The sequence below is a fragment of the Pelophylax lessonae genome (genome assembly GCF_965119305.1).
Source record: "Pelophylax lessonae genome assembly, chromosome: 3".
Lineage (NCBI taxonomy): Eukaryota > Metazoa > Chordata > Amphibia > Anura > Ranidae > Pelophylax > Pelophylax lessonae.
Genome location: NC_138770.1, coordinates 330,316,816 through 330,339,933, shown reverse-complemented (window position 1 = coordinate 330,339,933; position 23,118 = coordinate 330,316,816). Strand labels below are relative to the sequence as shown.

The window sequence follows — 23,118 nt, the reverse complement described above, 5'->3', positions numbered from 1 at the left end:
AAAGATTTTTAACACTACAACAGAAGCACAATGGGCCAGTGTGAAAACATACATAGAATTTAAAGGGGTGCATTTTTCTTGAGCTTTTCTAGTATTAAAGATGCCAATAATGTCCGAAAACAAATTCATATTCATTTGAACTCTTGATATTAATTAAAAAGTCAAATAATATATACAAAAATGTTTTAAAAACTGTCATTTTTGGTTTTTCGGCCAAGAGCATCCTGCATTTTCGATTTCGGCACACCTCTAAGAGCAACATCACTAGCATTGATATATTTAATAGAGAAAATTACAAATTCACTAGACCAGAAACAATATATAGTTGGGAATTCAGAGACTTAAAAAAAAGCATTTGATAAAATAAACCATGACATATTTAGTAAACTAGAATGTTATGGTATTCGGGGTAAAGTGTTAGACTGGGTGAGGAGTTATTTGACTAACAGGAGGCAGTTTGTGAGATTGGGTGATTATTCTTCATCATGTTTGGACATTACATGTGGCGTCAGTGTTGGGTCCTAAATTGTTTATTCTTTAAATCATTGATTTATGTATGGTGTCAAAAGTATTGAAGATGGTGTTATTTACTGATACTAATATTTTTTGTTCAGGCAATGATTTGCAGTCTCTAATACAGGAGATTAATATAGAATTGAGGAGATTGAATTCATGGTTTGATAGAAATAAATGGTTATTAAATCTGAACAAAACAAGAGTAATACCTTTTGGGAATTGCAGAATTAACACAAATATATATTCAGATGGAAGGGGTTAATATTGAAAGAGTGAATGAAATTGAATTTCTTGGGTGATAATAGATTATTAAATTTGTTGGAAATCACATATTAAGCATGTGCAATCCAAAGGATCCAAAAGCATAGCAGTTTTAAATAAAAGTATGACATGTTCTGGATTATAAATCACTCTGTATTTTATATTGTTCAATAGTACTTCCAAATCTTAATTACTGTGCAGAAAAGAAAGTAATACGGAATATTTATGTGGTAGAATATAGGGATCACACAGGCTTGCTATTCTTACAGTTAAAACTCCTAAAATTCAAGGACATGGCACAATTACAGACTGCACAAAAATTAAGCAAAAAACTATTTACTACAAGAAAATATACAACAGCTATTTATTGCAAAGGATGGAAGTTAAAATCTAAGGGGAATAATTAAAGAGGTTGTATACCTACAAAAATAAAAACCTGAAAGACAAAGGCATAATAGTATGCATCGCATACTAGCTCATTATGAAATACTTCCCTTATAACGAAGTCCCCGCAGCAACACCCGCTCAGTGCCGACACGTTCGGCAGTCTTCCTTCCTGGTTCACATCCTCCGACCATCTGATTGCCCTGAGCCACGATGACGTTCCTTCAGAGCGCATGCGCCAGTGATGTCACTGGCTGCATGCAAAGTAAATATCTCCAAAACAGTGCATGTTTAGGAGATATGTACAGTACCTATAAGTAAGCCTTATCATAGGCTTACCTATAGGTACAAGTTACAGAGGAAGTTTTACGTCCGGTTTAATTTTAGGGCTCTGACTGCGCAGACAACTAGGAAAAGCTTCTGCATTTTTACTTGCGGAGTGAAACTGTGGAACAGTTTCAATGTGGAGCTCAAGAAATGGATAAATATAAACCAGTTTAAAAAGAGGTATAAAGAAGCTATATTCTCAAGGTATAAGAATGAAGGTGTTTGAGCCATTATTGTGTGTTTAATAATATTGGGATTTATTTTAATGGGTTTTTTTTTTCCTTGTATTTTTTTTTTTTTTTCGTTTTGTTTGGGTGTGTATGTGCATGTATGTATGCATATATGTGTAGGATTGTGTAGTTAAATTATTGGTAATTGGTATATTCTATTTGAAATATTCATAATTGTATGACTTTATAGTAATGGGACATTGAATAGTTTATTATTAAATTATGGAGAAGGGGTGGGATTTGATAAGTTTGTTCTTCTTTCCATTCCTTTTCGGATAAGGAAACTCAATTTTTTATGGTTCCTTTTTTTGTCTTCTTTTGTAACTAGTTTTTTGTGATTGTCTACTACTGAACAATTATTTTTTTTTCCATGTTCAAAATAAATTTTCCCATCTCGACAGTCAGTGGAGATGGGACTGTTATTTTGCATTCTGCACTGAATAAATCACATGCACTGGAGACTGGGTGCTGAGGGTTTAATGCACTTGCACTGGGAACAGAAGGATTATTACACATGCACCCATTGTTTTCAGAAAAAGAAATAAGGCCTTTAAAGAAAAGAATACAATCCAACATGGTGGAGGTTCACTGATGTTTTAGGGTTGCTTTGCTACTTCAAGCACTGGATATCTTGACTGTGTGCATGACATTATGAAATATGAAGACTACCAAAGAATTCTTTAGGGCTCAGTGTCAGAAAGTTGGGTCTCAGTCAGAGGTTATCGGACTTACAGCTGGACAATGACCCAAAGCACACATCAAAAAGCACCCAGAAATAGTTTAGGACAATAGAGCTGGAGAGTACAAGCAATGAGTCCAGATCTTAATCCCATAGAGCACCTGTAAAGAGATCTCAAAACAGCAGTTGGAAAAAGGAACCCTTCCAATCTGAGAGCCTTGGGCAGTTGGCAAAAAAAGAGTGGTACAAAATCCCACTAGAAAGGTGTAAAATGGTTACAGTAAGCAATTCAGTTATTTTGCCAAGGGGTATGCTACCAAATATTGAATTGAGACAATAATTTTGTCCAGTCCATTTTTGTAGTTTTTGCATGGAGAGTGTCAGATATGGCTTTTTGTTTCTCCACTTTTTTTGTGTCATACCAATTAGGGCTGCGCATCTTCACTTATCTCGCGATTCGATGCGATTACGATTATTAGGGTCGCGATTCCATACGATTCGATTCCGCGATGCATCACGATTACTATGGGGACCCTTTTCTAAAGGGGGATCTATGGTGACCCTGCTCTAAAGGCGGATCTATGGGGACCCTTCTCTAAAGGGGGATCTATGGGGACCCTTCTCTAAAGGAGATCTATGGGGAGCCTGGGCCTGTCCTAAAGGGGATCCAGGGGAACTGAGCTCTAAAGGGGGGTCTATGGGGACCCTGCTCTAAAGGGGGATCTATGGAATAGATCCCCTTTAGTGCAGGGTCACCATAGATCCCCCTTTAGAGCAGGCCAGCATCCCCAGAGATCCCCCTTTAGTAGAGCAGGTCCCCTCATAGATCCCCCTTTAGAGCAGGCCACATCAGGTTTGAAGAGTTACCTGATGCTAGTTGTAGTACCGTAGGCCCTGGTAAGGAGGAATGCTGGGCTCTGTAGTCCCCCTAGTTGTAGTATAGCAGGCTCTGGTAAGGAGGAATGCTGGGCTCTGTAGTCCCCCTAGTTGTAATATAACAGGCTCTGGTAAGGAGGAATGCTTGGCTCTGTACAGAGCTACAGAGCCAAACATTCCTCCTTACCAGGGCCTGTTATACTACAACTAAGGGGACTACAGAGCCCAGCATTCCTCCTTACCAGGGCCTACTGTACTACAACTAGGGGGACTACAGAGCCCAGCATTCCTCCTTACCAGGGCATACTGTACTACAACTAGGGGCACTACACAGCCCAGCATTCCTCCTTACCAGGGCCTGTTATACAACAACTAGGGGGACTAAAGAGTCTGACCACAGCGTGCCCCCAGATTGACCACAGTGTGCACCCTTTTAATGCCAGAGTGACCAGTGTGCCCCCAGATTGATCACAGCGTGCCCCCAGATTGACCACAGTGTGCCCCCAGAGTGACCACAGTGTGCCCCCAGATCGACCACAGTGTGCACCCTTTCAATGCCAGAGTGACCAGTGTGCCCCCAGATTGATCACAGCGTGCCCCCAGATTGACCACAGTGTGCCCCCAGAGTGACCACAGTGTGCACCCTTTCAATGCCAGAGTGACCAGTGTGCCCCCAGATTGATCACAGTGTGCCCCCAGATTGACCACAGTGTGCCCCCAGAGTGACCACAGTGTGCACCCTTTCAATGCCAGAGTGACCAGTGTGCCCCCAGATTGATCACAGCGTGCCCCCAGATTGACCACAGTGTGCCCCCAGAGTGACCTCAGTGTGCACCCTTAAATGCCAGAGTGACCAGTGTGCCCCCAGAGTGACCACAGCGTGCCCCAGATTGACCACAGTGTGCACCCTTTCAATGCCAGATTGACCAGTACACTTACCTGCAGTGGCAGGCGTCTTCTCCTCGGTCCTCCCGCCTCCTCCGAGTCCTCTGCAGCCCCCGCTCTCCTCGGTCCTCCCGCCTCCTTCAAATCCTCGGCCACAAACGATCCACTGCTCTCCTCGGTCCTCCTGCTCCTTCGAGTCCTCGGCCACTCACGATCCCCCGCTCTCCTCGGTCATCCCGCTCCTTCGAGTCCTCGGCCACACACGATCCCCCGCTCTCCTCGGTCCTCCCGCTCCATCGAGTCCTCGGCCACACATGATCCCCCGCTCTCCTCTGTCCTCCCGCTCCTTCGAGTCCTCGGTCACACATGATCCCCCGCTCTCCTCGGTCCTCCCGCCTTCTCCGAGTCCTCCGCAGAATCACTCCACTGACGAGGAGGGCAGAGCCGCAGAGCATAGGCTAGGCAGGCAGTGGGCGGTCCGACCGGCGCCCAGCCGGAACTTCATGTGCAGTGCAGCGGTTCATGATGCGACGCGACGCTTCTTCATGTATACCCCGCCCCCGGAAGTGACGTCATTAGAATAATCGTTTATTCAACCACCCCGAATCGATGCAGAATCGCAAAGGGTTGCATCGCGATGCATCGATTCGGCGATTATATTCAGCAGCCCTAATACCAATACAAATAAATAAAATACATGAAAATGCCTAAACATTTGTAATTGCAACAATTTTCTGGGCAAAGTGATGCATTATTGGACAAATGCAGGGGTTCCAATATTTTGGCCATGACCGTAGATATAAAAGAAAGCAACATACAGACAGAACCGTACACCAGAGTACATGCACAAGATCTCCCCACAGTTCCTCTATGTAGACAAGGGCAAACCCTCAGCTACAAGCACCATATGAATCTTCATTAGAACAGGAAGGAGACCCAGGCTAACAGTACAGCAATTATCAAACATCAATACACATAGAAAGAAAAAACCTTCACCTGACATGTAGACACCGAGGATCAGGCAGAGGTGGGAATCGCAACATTTCAGAGTAAAAACCCCCTAAAATCTCACAGTTGGATTTCACTTGAGAAAGGGTTTTTACACCGAAACATTGTGATTCCCACCTCTGCCCGATCCTGTGTTTTGAAATACATTATGAGACTGTATGGAGCTTTACATTAGGCTAAAAAAGACAGGAGGGCTGGAGGAATCTGCGTCCATTTAGGTCTGTTTGTACTACTACTACTTGTACATGTAACATGTATGTCCCTATATGTAACAGCATGTTCTATTTTTCCCTATGGAAGATGAAGCTGTAAGTTACAGTGCCTTGGTGCGCACAAGAGTTTGCATTATCCCAAAAAGAAGCATTTACTTATTTTCTTCTTGCTTTGCGCTTACCTGACGTGTGTGTGTGTGTGTCAAAACACAAACATGATCACAGTCCATCATAAATTGCAGCAACAAGCATAAGTGTAATATATTGTGCTTGTTCTGGAACAAATGGCTCCAAAGGTCTAACTTCAGATTAATGAAAAAGGAGAAATTCTTCAATATTGGCACTTTAACATTGGTTTGCATAGTGACATTTCAGCTGTAGTAAACACTACTCTAAAGTTAATTAGAACTAGAAATAAAAACAGAGTAATTAATTTACAAATCCTCACTTTTAATGAAATAAATAGCCTTCAGAGCTGGAATATGAGAAGTTACATTTCTGCTTTGTAGAAATATGCATCATATTCATTACTTTTCGAAAGGTTAGCATTAAGCATTAATATACTCAGTGACACATTAGATAAAAACCGTGATGAATACTGTCCAAACAATATTTTCATAAAATAAAAGTCATAATGACGAACACTGATGAACACTGTCATCTGAAGTACATTTTGCTCACTTTATCTATCCTGAAGTGTTTTCATGCCTTTAAAAGTCAAAAGTGTAGCAGATACACTCAAGAGAAAAAAAAAATTCAATAACCAATTCTTGGGGTATAGCCAAACTAGTTGGGGCACTGCAGCAAAAAAACTTGAACTTGGGCATCACAATGTTTCATCATATTATAATCATTATTTGAACATCATAGTAAACTTGAGTACTTTAACATCTTCAAGGCAATTAGTGACAGGTACTCCCAGAGACAATATCATTTATATATGACAAAGTCCCTCAACTGAGCTAAGTTATTGGCTAGTCCTAATAGATGAAAACTACCTAACATAGTTTAGTACAGATAGTGCAAAATACAGCTCAACCACTTGAAGACCAGGCCTATTCTGACACTTTATTTACATGTAAAAAAATCTGTATTTTTTTGTTAGAAACACACACACACAATCTATCCACACACACACACACATATATATACACATACACATACACACACACACACACACACACAAAATACCTCACATGTGGTGCAAATAACCTTTACATATGCATGCGCAACCCACATATTCGTTCGCCGCTGTGCGTGAGCACTGGGGGATGGGGCGCTTTAAAAAAAATCTTAATTTTATTTTACATTAATTCTTTAATTTTTATCACTTATTGCTCTCACAAGCAATGTACACATTCCTTGTGGCAGCAATAGGCAGTGACCGGTACTTCTTATGGAGAGATCTGGGGTCTATTGGACCCCATATGTCTCCTCTGCTCTTAAATGCATTTGATCACACCATCAGTGTGAAAAATTAGGCTTTTACATCCGGGGAAACTGAAAGTGACAAAAATACTTGTTGCTTCCGGTCTCAAAGATCATAGAGGTGATTGGAGACCATCCAGTTTCTGATCACCTGTATTGTAAGCTGGCACGATCACCAGATCAGATACCGGGCTCCCCACTGGGATGGGAGAGCCCAAGGAGGCACTGGAAGGCTGCGGAGGGGGGTGACACCCCTTTCACCACCTGTAAAAGCAATCCATCGACAAATTAGTCAGGGGGGTTGCTTTCACTTCGTAGAGCTTCAACAGCTGTAAAAAAACAATACTGGGGTTATGGCAGACTGCCATATCCCCGCTATAACCACTTGCAGTCAATACATGTACACGATTTACTTGCAAGTGGTTAAAGGCATTCGAAATCTTCTCTGCATCTTCTGTTTTTCCACTGCATAAGATGTGCATTAATCACGTCATTTCTTGGTGTCATTTGTGAGCCTGTATGTATGGTCTATTATAGATTAAATAGTCACATTCCGATGTCAGCATTTTATGTTTGTGTTCAAACAGGATGCATGCGGCATGACAATGCACAGGTTAATGCATGACCTCTATCTGTAGTCTATGAACGTACACTTCCTGTGAAGAAACTATATATCTCACAATCCCTGGGTCTATCAGTCTAGTGTTCTGCCAGTTAAAACTAGAGCAATTAAGGGAAAAGGTGTGTTTTCATTGCATAAACTCCTCCACAATTGTGATGCAACACTGAAAAATGGGGAGCCATTGATTGGACAGTGAGTGACCTGGAACAAGAAGCTATCCTGTTCTTTTGGCAGATAGGAAACAGCTAAGTGAATGAACACATGAACATAGCAGAATTGTTCAGCAAAGACAGCAAAAACTGCAGCCACATGTGAGACCATCATTACAAGTAAGGCAAACAAAGGACATTGGGATAATAAGAAAATGTAAAAATACCTAAATGGAAATGATGCCCGGGAGTGCTGGGGGAGCCTACAGTACATTACAAGCTATAGAGGGAAGACTCAAATGGAAGTAGACTCGTGTTTTGCGTGCATTAATGTAACACTCTTTAATTATTCATCATCAATGACTGTTTCATTCTGCTTAAACACCCCAATCAACTTGGATACATTCAGCCTGTTCATACATGGTTCGAATCTCGGCCAGTCCCTGATGAACCGACCGAGATTCCAACTGTCTATGGCTGGCTTTACTATTTGAGAAAATGTTAAAGCTGAACCAGCCATTTTCATTGTTCTTGGCTAAAGGATTTTTTGGAAAATTGATCAGAAGTGGTTAAAATGAGTAAATGTGTTTATTTCCAGTGCAAATTATACACAGGATCTCCACAGGGCTGCATACTGAGCCCCCTTCTTTATGCTCTATATACTTAGGATTGTATTCTGTACTATCATACAAACAGCATTGTCAATATTGCAGATAATACTACTGTAGCTGGATGCATTACAGGAAAGGATGAGAAGTCCTATAGGAAGGAGGTCGGCAAGATCGTGGAGTGGTGTGCCGTAAATGTCATGAAAACTAAAGAGTTGGTTAAAGATTTCAGGAAGAGCAAGACTGACCTAGCACCATTTTTATTAAGAGTGTTTTTCGGAATGTAGATTTCTGAAAACTTAACAGTCAACAAATGTACACTCAATTAAAAAATCTCAGCAACGTTTATACATTCCGCAATTGCTTAGGAAAAGTTGCTTAGAGAAGAAAGTGTTAGAGACGTTCTATCTCTCATCCGTATACAGTACTGAATCTTAGGATTCGCATCCAAACTGTCCAAGTACAGACAAGGCTACCCCCCAGACAATCCACATCATGCAGAAAATTGGGGGCTGTAGAATTCTCTCCTTAGATGGAATTCATCAATTTTGCAGTCTTTGTAGAGCAAAGAAAATAGTGAGAGATTTACCCCATCCTATTAACTGCTTTTTTGAATTATTGCCATCTGTTAGGATTAATTAAGAGAAAGTTTTTTTCCAAGGGCTATATGAGGAAATTAAACTGAACTGGGTCGTTTTACTATCACACCCCTCCATCTCAAAATCTTTATGCCTCTTTGCCCCATGGGAAAAGGCCTTCCCTACCTCGGACTCTACCACCCCGGCCCTCGACGGCTACCTTGCTACTCGCAAATATGTCACCAATGAGTTTTGGAGAGAACAACAATACAAAATTTTACATTGTGGATACGCCCAATACCCACGTACAAAATCCTCCTTGCTATTGATTTGTTGTCCTCAATGCAGCCTGCCTAGACCAACTCTTGAACATAGATTATGGAGCTGTCCCCGAATACGAACCTTTTGGTCAAAAGTGGAACTGTTTGTAGCTTCTCTCACTGGTCTCACTCCCCACAAGGATCCATTTCTCTTACTCTTCGGGAACTTTGACTTTTTACGGTAACAGATCTCCAAATCTCAGTCACGCATCCTCAGCAACCACAAAAGCCAGGAGGTCCATACTCGCCAAATTGATTTACAGCTCTCCTCCCACTCTTAAGGACCTGAGAATGGGCCTCCAGTCGCTGTACGAGAAGGAGGCTTTGGATATTAAACTCTCCCGCACTCGCAATACTGCCAAATTTGACCACAAATGGTCAGGCCTTCTGCATCCCACTTAGCCTTCTGACACCTTCCTTTGGGAACCGCCTCATACAGCTCCACCACTAGCCGGATCAGCCTTTGAGCCAACTCAAGCCTCCATTACTCCTGAGTACTCTTTTCCAAGCTGGTGACACCCCCCCCCCCCAACTTTGGTGCATCTCTGGGTCTTGGACCCCCCCTAGATGCTTGCATATTACCCACCAGGGTTAGCTTGTCTGCATTATATGCTACCTATACTTCTAATGTAATGTTTTCTCTTTTGTGCTTGCATTTTTTTTTTTTAGCACTGATTACTGTATTGGTGTCACTGGTCCCCAAAAAGTGTCACTAAAGGCCCGTACACACGTACCGATCGTCGGCAGACAAGCGTCGGCCGACGAACGATCTGCCGATTGTACGCTTGTTAGTATGGTGCCTCCGACAGCCGTCAGCGCACATTCTGCCGACAAGAGTCTGTCTTGCAAGCATTAAAATTTTTGTATGCCGACACCAGAGCGGCCGATTGTTCGCCAGTCAGTACAGAATTCGGCCGACAGACCGCAGATTTGCAAGACTGGGCATGCTCAGAAAAGAAAAAACACAGGGAAAGTTAACCATTACATGACATCACTTCTGCAGTCGGCTGTAGTCGGCAGACAAAATTCTTGTGCTGTCTTTGCACTTTTCAACAGACACCGACAGCCCGGGGACAAAAGACGGACGATCGTTCGCCGACGATCGGTACGTGTGTACGGGCCTTTAGCATCAGATTTGTCTGCCGCAAAGTTGGAGTCCCATTAAAAAGACCGATCGCTGCCAATACTAGTAAAAAAAAAAATTTTTAATTTTTTTAGTGGGAATGTTTTATAGCACAGTAAAAAAATAGTTTTTTTTTTCCCAAAATGTTCCGTCTTTTTTGTTTATAGCGCAAAAAATAAAAACTGTAAACGTGATCAAATACTACCAAAAGAAAGCTCTATTTGTGGGGAAAAAAAGAAAACAGTTTTGCATATTCACGCAATTGTCAAAGTAATGCAGTGCCGTATCGCAAAAAATGGCCTGATCATTAAGGGGGTAAAACCTTCTGGGGCTGAAGTGGGTAAAGAAACATGCGGTAACATCTCTCGATATCTCCATCGCTCAGCAAATTCCAAACTATCTTTCCAGCCTTCAACTATGACCCTATGTCATTAACAGCGTTGAGTGGCCAGTTGCTTTAAAACAAAAGATTCTCGTGTAACACTTGAGATGGGTAACTGCCAGGGCTTATGATAAGATCCTGCACCGTTTAGCTGTTGCAAATACATTTCCTATGGATTATGCTTCAATATATTTGAAGGCACATCAAAGATTTACAAGCATGTTTTGGGAATTTGTTCTTTTTTTTATCCCAGTTTAAAAGTAATCCTACAAGATTTTAAACATGCACTACCTACCTAACAAGCTCCTGTAGTTGCATATAAATGTGAAGTCTCTAGTGTAGCTTGTAGATAAGATGTACGGGGGGAGGCCATTAAGTTCTTACTCTCAACATGATCTAGATGTGCTAGGAATCTGAAATTTTGCAGGCTTACAGGTGGATTTTGTATGTCGTGGTGAAGTATAGTTAGAGCCAAGAGAAATGGATCAGGTATCATGCCGGACAAAGTTGAATACCGATCAGCGATTAGGTTCCTCCATCTTCAAGGGAAATTGAGCTGCAGAAACTGTCACTTTTGTTTGCGATTGTGGCTACGAATCTCTGCCCCATCCACCTTACTCACCCGACCCCTTCGGACTTCTTCCGGTTTCCAAATCTGGGGAAACATTTACAGGGAAGACGTTTCCACAATGATGAGGCAGTCATTACTGAATGGTTAGCTAGTTTTCCTTCAAGTCTGCATACTTCTATGCAAATGGTATTAAAGGTCTGTTCCACAGATGTGAGAACCATAGAAGGTGGATATGCAGTCAGTGGACTAAATTTCAGATCCCTAGCACATCTTGGTGAGGGTAAGAACTTATTGGACTCCCCCCCGTATGGACATTAACAAAATGACTGCATACAAAGCGAAAACACGGCAGCCTTTCCCATATAAAGTGATATTTATTCTCTAGATATTTCCATGAAACTATGTTTTTTTTTTTTGCTTGTTTTTTACACAATGACTCGCACAGACTCACCAAGAGCTGATTCTCTGTCAGCACTAGTTCAGTGAGGCTTTCACATTCTCCAATGCATTCAGTCAGTTGCATGAGGTGATTCTGGTCCACTTTAAGTATTGACAACCTTTTAAGTTTTCCTATCAATTGGAAACACAAATACATCAGATTCTTATAGTACATGTGACATAATTCTGAATTAGAAAATAAATGCAAATTCTTAGTATTGGCTAAAGCTGATCCAGATTAGCCTACTACTAGTTCATTTGTGAACTCATTCTAAAGCTGAACTATACAATTTTTACATTTACATTGGTCCAACTTTGAGTGGTGAAAGTACAGTATGTATGTGCTATACCTGTGTGGAAGCTGGAAATCACTGAACGCAGGAGGTAACCCGCTCAGCATTGGCACCATTCACAGAACTTGTTTAGCTTTCTCAATAAATACAAAGTGTTTTCTGATTGAACAAGGTGGATATTGTGACATCACAGCCTCACATTTCCACCTCATTTAATCAGAGAATGCCTTGTATTAATTGAGAAAATATAATGTGTCCTCTTATTGGCCATGCTAGTGACCTCCTGTGCAGCAGGGCAGCTGCTCTGCACAGCACCAGGAAGCTAGTGGAAATCACTGTAGTAGCTGTGTTTACTACAAGATTTCCATAAAAGAAAGGAAAGGAGGCGCAAACACCTAGTGCATTATCCGTGGTACTGTATAACATTTTTAATAAAAAATGCCAAATGCATACTCACAAACATGAAGAAAATCGGGATAAAAATTCCCGTCACAAGTGTGCGGGAACATGTCGTATAAGATGCGACCGCTAACGCGTTCCGGGAGTCAAGCCCCCTTCTTCAGAGCTCTGAAGGGGGCTTGACTCCCAAAACGCGTTAGCGGTCGCATCTTATAGGACATGTTCCAGCACACGTGTGATAGGAATTTGTAACACGATTTTATTTCTTTATGTTTGCGAGTATGGATTTGGCATTTTTTATTAAAAATTTTATACAGTACCACGGGTAATGCACTAGGTGTTTGCGCCTCCTTTCCTTTCTTTTATGTACCCGTTTTGGAGTTCCTTGCCTGAGGAGAGCAGCACGCCAGTCTTCCCCCTTCGAAGTGAGCGCTTGGCTGAATTATTTACAATGATTTCCACATTCTAGAGAGAAGTTATGGCTCATATCTTAGACCTAAATAACTATGTAAAAATTACCATTCCTGAATTTAAAGTAGAACTATGGGCAAAATCTTTTTTTTTTTTTCATTTTGATTAGAGTAAGAGAGGGTTATACCCCTGCCAGGTTTATTTTTTACCATCCTTGCCCTATTGGGGAGATTTACCTTAATTTCCTGTCCCATAGCCAAAACAGGAAATCAGAAGAAATCCCTGCAAATTAAGGAAATGTCTTAGGAACCCCCAGGCCAGCAGCACTAGTATTTCCATTGGAAGATTTCCCTTATATTACTTTTCTGGGGACAACCCGAAATTTGGGATTTTCTTTTACTTTCACTTTCAATGGTACCAACAGGGCCAATAGAGAGGATGTATATCAATAACGGAGACACAGACCGCAATAACAATTGACAGGGGTTCTAATCTATCTCCCCTCTATCCAAAACGAAAATAAAAAAAAAAATAAAAAAAAAAAAGGCTTTAACGCTTAAAGACCTTCCAAAAGTATTTATCTGAGTTTATACTTGCATTATTATTGAACCCATCCTTCCTTCCTTCAAACAATTGAAAAGTGTAATCTAGAACAATTATTGTTTAAAGCAAAAACATACTTTCAAAACATCCTTGTTGGTATTTCACTTAACAAATCAGGCCAGATCACTACAGCAACTGTATAGCAACTGCAGATTTCTCTGCTTTTTTTTCCCTGGCATTTGCTGCTAGCTACAGGGTAGCCGCTGTATCTGGCTACAAAGTCTATGCTAAATATACGCTGCTTCAATTGTTGTGGCATAACCTTTTTTTGACTGCAGTTCATTTATTCTAGCAACAAAAAGGCAACAGAGAGCACAAATAAAAGAAGCTGCAATAAACTGCTACCGCAAAATTGCTTGCAGCCAAAATACTCTGTATATATACAGACACTTGTTTAAAGCAAAAAAAAAAAATACATACATACTGGTGTTCAGTATGTAAAAGGAAACCAGATAAAGCCCTTGCACTTTTCAGTTCTTTTTTTAGATTTGAGCCCTCTCTGCAGTATGGAAGCAATCAAGATTTAGAATATTCTGTAAGAAAATATTCCAACTCTGAAGAGGGCTGCCAAGTAATCGAAGGCAAATGATTTGGGACCAATAAGTAACAGTTTAAGCTTATTTTGTAGTTTTTTTTACTTTGGTGTTCCAGGGGTAATCTAAATAATAAAAAAAAAAATCTAATTTCGAAGAAGTCTTATCTGTTTTTTCTGATATTATATAGTCTGCCTTTCTTCTGTGCCTTAGTTCTGTGTGAGCCGATAACCATCATTGTAATTATGCCAACATGTCTTACCTATGCCATCAGGTAAAATCTCAATTAAGTTCTGTGACACGAGCAGATCTGTTAATGAAGTCAAACCGCTGATCTCCTCTGGAAGTCTTTCCAGCTTGTTCTCTGACACATCCAAACAAAGCAAGTTTTTCAGGTTTCCCATTTCCTACAAAACAGAGAACAAGACAAAATAAGTCCAAATAACATTCATGTGTGTCCACACACACACTAGGCGTCTTGATCTTGGCGAATACTAGAAACTGTAGAAGAAAGGTTTATAGTAGCTAAATCCTTAACCAATTATAAGCAAACTCTCTTTCCGTTACAATGCAAAATCCCACAACAGACCTGTAACATAAGCAGATCTCAGATATTCCGTGTCTGAAAATCTAAGATACTGTTTTACTATTTAAAAAAAAAATAAAAAAATAAGGTAACAATGGATAATTTTCCTATTTCTAGCCTGCTCCATACAATTTCTTAAAGAATATGTTACTCCAACATTTCATGTGCCTGTTGTACCATGTACTTGTGTTAACATCCATCCCAGTGTCATTCGTTTTCTGGCTATGCTCGGTTCTCTGCCTACCTGTTCTTCAGTGGTCAAGACTTGTGCTGTGCCCCCCCCTCCCACAATCACTGGGAAGATCAGTATACTGCTGTTTCTCCACCCCATCTCTCTTGGTCCTTTTATTAGTGGAGTACAGAGATTATGTGATCACTTATTAAAAAAAAAAAAATAAATGTACGTTTATCTTTTTTTTTTTTTTCTACATACCTTATACAAGAAAATGGCTTTCATTTCCATTTTACACTGGATGGGTTTTTTTTTTTCAAGGTAAGAGTTCACATATATTTTAATTTGTTTTTGCCATATTTCAATTGTATTTTGTACACCACAATTTCCTTTAACAAAAATATTCTGAGAATTTAAACTACCTTAAGACTGATGTAACCTATTATTTTCAGTAGAGACGTGTGCTAGTTTCTTTCCCAAAACCAAGCAAAAATTTGTCCCAAAATGTCTTAAAGATCAAATTATTACTGCAAGCACGTTCTATAGATATAACCTAGGCTAGGAATTCAATGCCAGGGTTTGATCCATCCACTCCAGCTGTATGAGCATTTTGTAATATGTTACTTCTACTTGAAAACTGGCTGGCCTTAGTGGAAAGGAGAATCCAGCACATTTTTTTTTTAAATGTTAGGTGACATTTTGCTTTTTGTCAAGGAGCCTGCAACTACAGCAGATGTAGAGATGTGGAGTAAGGTATCAAACTACTGTGCACCACATTGTACCAACTGTCTGTGGCAGCAGCAACCCTATGCATTGAAAGTCCAAATTGGAATGCAAGAGGCAATTAGATATGAATCAAACTGTGGAAATACATGCCATAATACAGATATATTAAGAAATAATGCTCAAACCAGTTTTATTAAAAGAGGTTTTTTTTTTTTTTTTTAATTTATACTTGCATAGGTGGATGCAGCATCTGTTCCCCCAGCGCCTCTGCACTGAGAACCGAGTGATCGAACATCGCCAATCGCTCAGTTCTGACAGGTCGCTGAGCAGAAAGCTTCCGTCTGTCAGTCAAAGCTCTCCGCTCTGCCCCCTCCTCGCCCACTGGAGCGCTGGGCTGTGGAGGGGCGGAGAGTGGCCGGCTCAATTTCTGAGCGGCTGGCTCAGGTTCTGAGCGGCTAGCTGAGAGCCTGAGCCGGGTGTCGGTCCAGGGACCTGGCGGATTCCGACTCCGTGGGACTTCAGCCCACTCTCTGCTGAAAACAGATCACAGGAGTGCAGAATGAACTGTACTCCTGTGATCCAAAAGCGATGTACAGCCAAATGACCTTTGGCTGTAAATCTCCTTTAAAAGGATAAGTTCACATTTCTCAATGTTTAACATCCATATTTAATGTGTAACATTTAACATATTATGTTGAGCATCCACCACCTCCCCCCAATCCATCTCCTCCCTGTGACAGTGAGTGAAGGGCTCCACCCACGCAGCCGCATCATTCATTCACTGAGTTCTGTGAATGACTGAACTAGAACTACAGTCAGCCATTGCAGCTGACAGCGTTTAGCTCTCAATTAACTCCGAGGCCACTAGTGAGTGCTCTAATAGTTCATTGAGCTTCCTGGACTTCAATAGCTCCCTGCCCTTATTGGAGGTACAGGCAAACAGTGTACTGACAGTCAGCAAGAGCCTAAGATTGCAGTCACCAGCTCTCCATTTAGGGGGCACGAGAACAGAGGCATCAGTGGTGTTTGATCGCTGGGTTCTCAGCCTTAGAGCCAATGGGGGGACAGCTGCAGCATCGGCCCAATGTTGCATCCACCTAGGCAAGTATAATTTTTAACTTAAAAAAATGCCCACTCTTCTCTTTTAAAGTAAACCTGTTATACCAAAAATGCATCATTTCCACAAAAGCGTGTACCACAGAGTTTGTTTGCACCTTTCATTCTTTGCTTATGTGCTGTAATATGTGCATTGGAAGCCTGTGAACCCATGCACACATCCCCTGCAGTTGACAACTCCAGCGACAAAATTGAGATCTGGACCTTCTTTCTGATACCCAACAGGGTAAAGAGAACATTTCAGCAGGACTATGGCTACACATTTTAGCTAGTGTATACAATTGCAGAATATGTAAGCGCAGATTCAAATACCTTTTGAAGAATTAAAAGTATTTGCAGACACTTTTAATGCCTGATATTATTTACCAGTGTTACTTTGATGTTACAGTATGTTTTGTAGTATAGACACACATTCTATATGCCAAGTAAACAGAATACAAATATTTTACATTTTCAAAATGTGTTTATGTAGAGTCGCAGTGCCCTTTAACACCATCCTACTAACAAGCACTCTCCTTTACAAAGGTTATGTTATCGGTCTAAAATGTCAGAAAGCCTATAAAAAGTGTGCACCTCGTTGGCATTTTTCAGGTTTTGTTCTGAAATAGGTTTAACATTTCTATTTTGACCTTGAACAGAAATATACCCCTTAATGTGAGAGTGAAAACAGATCCCACAAAGTGATTTCAAATTTTACATTTTGTCCACAAATTATTACAAAGCTAGGGATATACGGAACAGTACCACGTCAGCGGCATATGCCTACAATGTACATTTCTAACTTTTTGCATAACTAACAAAAATGCATACAACAAAATTTCAATAGCCTCCTTATAAATTTAAACAGAAGAAAAACTGACTGATCTAACCAGTTGTAGAAAAATGCAGGTCTATGGGTGCGGTGAGTGGTTTTCCACTGAGAACTACACAAGGGAGACACAAACAGCAGTAAAAACATGACAGAGACTCACATGGTTTCCTACTTTCCAACAATAAGAAACTGCCTATTTAAGAGGAGCCATAATGAGACAAGTTTTTTTTCCCTATACACCTCACATCTACATAGAATCAGCATACATACAGTACAAAATTAATTTGGGGAAATGCTTTTAGCAAACTATGGTTTAAACATTTATACATGTTTATTAATATTTTAGTTTTGATAATACCGTGAATAATTTTCTTTTAAGGCTAATGACACCCTTGCAAACTTTTCCACCCACATTTAGGGTGTAACATGTTGCCAAGCAACTCCCCAAGTCCTGGGACCCTCCAATAAATGACATTATGTGGGGGTTCTTCTCCCACTCAGCAGCTGGCAGTTTAAAATTCAGCATAGCTGTGCGTGGCTCCGCCCTCAAAGCCGCATCACTGATTCACAATAATCTATGAATGAACTACAAGTCCCATCTTCCACAGAGGCAGACTCAAAGGAATTCAAATGCAGTGCTCAACTCACTGATAGTACATTGACAATACCTTCAGCTCTCCAATAGGGAGCTGGAAGAAGAGTCTGCAGGAGGCTGGCACTGCACCCACGATCTACAGGTCGTGAATGCAATGCTTTTTGCAGGCTCCTGAGAAAAAAAAATGATAAATGCATATTTTTCCCTGCAAAAACTTAGCCTTTAACTCACCCTTCATGAGTGGCTATAATGGAGAAACTGTAGAAATTTCATACGGCTGCATCTGTTTTTGCCATGCAGTGTATTTGATCCGACAGCTTTTTTCCTCTTAATCGATTTTAAAAAATTACATCTGTGTAAAAATGTGTATGACACAATTGATGAATGTGTCCCATGGAGTCTAACATGGGTTAGTGCAGCAGCAGTGCATAGGCTGTGTAAACACAGGGTCACACACAAATGCATAGCATATCCTGCTATCAAGTCCTTTGACTTTCTAGACTCTCACGGATATTGCTCAAGTATTTGTTACCTTCACGTAAGAAGTACAGAATTTCAGCTTAATCCTACAATTCTCCAAAAATCAATACACAACCATGTCAGTGATATCTCACAGGGAATCTGCGAAAATTTCAAATCTAAAAATATTACATCCCAGTGATCTATTTAAAACCTGTTTTAACAATTTGTGCAGTAGAGCTGAGGAATTCCCCTTGCCTAATTGAGAAAAACAAATAATGCGTTTTCAAATACGTTGCAATGTTGATTCCTTTTCACATGCATTATTACTCAATACGGTTTTCCTGCCTGGTGCTGTAAAAAAAAAAAAAAGCAAAAAAAAAAAAAGACAAAGATGATAGAGATTTTAAAGAGGATCTGAACTTTGAAAATTGTGCCCCAAAAAGCAAGCAGAGGGCAAGAAAACTAGTATCTGTGGGCTGCCTGCAACCCCTTTTGCCCCCATTACTGTCTTGTTCCACATGGGGTCTTCGTGTGAAGACAGCCATCTTGGTAGAGGAGCATGGCTTTGATTCCTCATGTTAGAGTTGCCCCTCTGACGACTGTTAATCTGATGACCGGTTGGGGCATATTAAAATGCAGGATGAGAGGAAGAGAAAGCACGGGAACACAATGGATGAAGGGGAGGGATCATTGTACCACAGGTTTTCAGGTATAAGTTCCTCTTCAGCAAGGAGAAAAGCACACTAGTAAAATTCCCAAATCTAACCCCAAATTCCATGGAACTAGAAAGCAGAATGGTCAAAGTGTCCTAGTAGTCAAAGCCCAGACATCAAAGTGATTAGCAGAGGAAGTGCAAAGCTAATTTTCAGGTGTTTTTAGAGAATAAAAATGAACAATTCACATTTATATAGATATTCTCTAGAACAGTGTTTCTCAACCATTTTCAGTCAAGGCTCTCTTTAAAATTCTGCACAATCTTGATGCACCTCATTCAAAAATGTAAAAAATGAATAGTTTTACACATCGCAGTAGTGCACACATAGGACACCCAACTATAGAGGATGTATTCCTTTACAGCAAATACACTTTTGCACACTGGTACTTGTGAGGAACGCAGTGTCCGACCTCAGCCACCTTCACCTCCTTGTGACAAATGGTTGATCACATTCACACTGCACTGTCACCGATAAAGGACAATGATGCCTCACCCTGCACACAGATATTCCAACTCACCTGACCACAATCTAACTGCCAGCAGACTGAAAGCCATCGTCACAGGTTTAGTTAACTATGCAGTTAAACCTTAATATACATAATCTCCACAACAGCAGGCTTATTGATAGCATCTGCAGGCATAATCCCTGATCAGCCACTGGATTGCTATTACAAGCAACGGGAGGAGACTCCTCTTTAACCCCCACTGCCTTCTGCGGCTTTATCAGGCTCTCCCGCCCCAACAGGATCACCAGCCGACTGTCCATAGAGGTAATCAGACTGGAACAGCTCAGATCGCCTCAATGATATAGGAAACCAGAAGCAATGAGCATTCATCACTTCAGGTTTTCATGGATGTAACCAGTGCCATTTTTAAATTGGGAAAGCATTTAATCACACAGATTTTGGTGAATAAAATGTTTTTAAGGGCAGAGGAGATGTCATTGCCTATTGCTATTAATATTAATAAAAGTGAGCAAAGGAAAAAAATAAAACAGTGTAAAAATGATGTTAAAAAAAATAAATGTTAAAGCATCCTCTCCCCCCACGCAAATGCGAACACATGAACAGGTCCTGCACATGTGCAAATAGCAATCGCCCCGCAAATGTGAAGTATCACCATGAATGTCAGATCATGGGCAGTAGTTCTTGCACAAGACCTCTTATGTAAATCTAAAGGAGTAACCTGTAAAGGCTTTTAAAATGTTGCCTATGGATACTAAAGTTAATGCTGTTTGTCGCTATTACACAGGTGTGCGCAATTTTAAAGCATGACATATTTTGTATGTATGTATTTACTCAGCGTAACATCTTTTATATTTCAACAATCGGGCATTATATTGGGATTTTTTTTTTTTAATTAAAAAAAGTGTATATTTTTTCAAAAAAATTAAAAGCCTCTGTGCAAATATTGTGTGACATAAAAACTTGCAACACCCACCATTTTATTTTCTATGGCATCGGCTTTAAAAATACTTCTAAATATTGCTTGGAAGTTCTAAATAATTTTCTAGCAAAAAGATAATGCAACAGAAATACAAAAAAGGGTTTAAGAGTGCAAAAAAAATGGCAAGGATTCTGTGGGTTCAGCAAAGTCCAGTTAATGAGCATAAGATGAGTCAGTGTGACTCTCAAAATAAATTGTGGCTGATAGATTGTCTGCTGATGCAGTCTCTCTTTACTGGTCCTCAAGGAGGGTGTTGACAGAAAATACCTCCCCAATTAAAAGGTCTGAAGGGTGGCCGATGGGATGTCACAGTGTTTATGACCATGTGGCTGCGACTCCCTCAGATACCGATTTCTAAATCCCCACTGTAAGCGGTTTGTGGGATACACAATGCCCTGAATATTTGGCGATTAGTACAAGGTAAATACATTGAGATAATCAAAGATTACGCCTCACCTAATACCACCAATGGTGCCTCCATCTATGCCTACCCACAATCTAACAAGACTAGTGATGAATCACATAATTCCTTTGTGACATAGGATGACATAAGTCCTTGGAGCACTAATGGTAGGTCATGGACAACCTTTTTTGTTCTAAGAAAACTCCTACCTCCTTACTTTTGAAATGCATGTTATGTTCAAGTAGTTTTATGGCCAGATATGTGAATGCATGCAACCGTTCTCAGTTTTGCAACATAGTTGGTAATATCTTGTGTAAAATTTATGTATGTCATGAATTTGTAACCAGCTACTAAGGTTTTATGTGCAATATTGATATATGTAGTGAATTATTGTATTGTTATTTTTATACTGACAAATAAGTGTGTATTAAACTATAGCTAATGACATCAGTGTGGCCACACCCACAGGGGAGGAGCTTCCTCCCCCCACCTTTTGGGGTCACTTGGAATCACTTTCGATATATATATACCAAGGGTCCAGGTATGGTCCTTAGGCTCTGAGGAAGAGGCTCAGCCTCGAAACGCTTCAGCCGATTTTCTTGACTATGACAATGGACTCCAATACTATGGATGTTGTTAGTCGGATCTGACATGCTGGTTTACATCACTTGTTTGTGAGTAGACATTTTTTTAAAATCTTATTCATAAAAGCCTACTGAGGATAATGCGCTGGTGCACCCTTCTTTTGTGTTTATGTTTACAGTGTTATTTTCGACCACCGCGGACGTAGAGGGCAACAAGGTCTAGCCATTTGGGGATGCCAAGTGCGAGTCCCGTGACAGAGGTAGTCTGAGAACCAGGTTGTGAGCGCAGGAGCAAGGTGCCAAGCATCGCAATTTTCTTTTGGAACCGATTTCTAAATGCATTACCATATTTGAATACCTACAGGTTATAGTCTGGTAACTGGTTTATTATTACCCAGCATTGAACTACTTTTTAAATAAATACAAATATGATGGATATCAGATGCCTATTTACACCTTGGAGATGGAAGGTGTCTAACCCGCCTCCAGTACCTTATGATACAGTGTTAACTCTTAACAAATAACTATGCTGAAATCTTAAAATGTGGCAATGTAAACAATGCTAATAATACTATATAGAAATAGATATATTAGCAGACTCTCAAACCTACTGAAGCACATATCTCGGGTCAACAGTCTTTAACAGCCTTCTTGCTGACCACATACATACATGTGGCCTCACAAAAATGGGCTTTCTTCCACAGGGCCGCATATATGCGCATCTCCCTTTGTGCTGGGAGCGCCCCGCACAGCACGCCTCCAGCCTAGAGATCAGTCACTGTGAGCTGCATAGTTATCAGTCACTGTGAGCCCGCCCCTGTGTTTATTCCTTCTTCTGAATGAAGAGAAAGATACATTTATATCTCCCTCTTCTTGCAAGAGAGGAAAACATACACAAACCAAAGTGTGTATAAAAAACAAAAAAAAAAAAAAATTAAAAATAAAGAATAAAAATGTAAAAAAGAAAAAAAATAAGATCAAGGTTTGCCAGGGTTAGTGTTATTGTCAATGTTGAGGTCAAAAGTCACGGTCAGCACATTTTGGGTAAAAAAAAAAAAAATGTAATCCGTATCAGAGGCAATTACGGTCAGTGTTTTAGGTAGGATAAAATATATTATATATATATATATATATATATATATATATATATATATATATATATATAAGCAAAATGTGCACCATTGTTTCTGGGCTGTATTAAGGATACAGACAAACAACTAACATACACATATGTGGTATCACTGCAATCATCAGGAGAATGTATTTTGGGTTGTTCTTTGGTGGTGTATTATAATAGCAAGAAATATACAGCTACATTTTTAAGAAAATTATTTTTTTACTACTTTGGGTCAGTTTTCCTTGATAAACAATAATAAAAAAAAAAAAAATGCGATATGTTACAATTTACTACCAAAAGAAAGCACAATTCATCCTGAAAAAAAGGTATAATCCACCTGGATACACAAAGTAGTTGTGAGAACATTTAGTGTCGGTTCACACTTATACGATGCGGGAAGGCTGCGAATTCGCAGCCTGTTCCAGCATCGCAAACGCACCCTTGGCAGTTCACACTGCCATATGCGATACGCTGGGGGTGTCAATGAAATGTTAACGACACCCCCAGTTTGATCGCATATCGCAGTGCGATCTTTACAGTTCGCCCAGG

At 40.4% G+C, this 23,118-nt stretch overlaps 1 protein-coding gene across 2 annotated transcripts in view; it reads right to left on the bottom strand.

Moving 5' to 3' along the window:
• Positions 1-23,118, bottom strand: part of LRRC1 (leucine rich repeat containing 1) — a 682,152-nt gene that overhangs the window by 391,641 nt on the left and 267,393 nt on the right. For both annotated transcript variants that reach the window (XM_082250231.1, XM_082250232.1), the window contains 2 exons: positions 14,099-14,243; positions 11,611-11,729 (listed from right to left, as the gene is read on the bottom strand). In XM_082250231.1, coding sequence (XP_082106357.1) covers positions 11,611-11,729; positions 14,099-14,243 — 264 coding nt within the window. The remainder of the gene's footprint in view (positions 1-11,610; positions 11,730-14,098; positions 14,244-23,118) is intronic.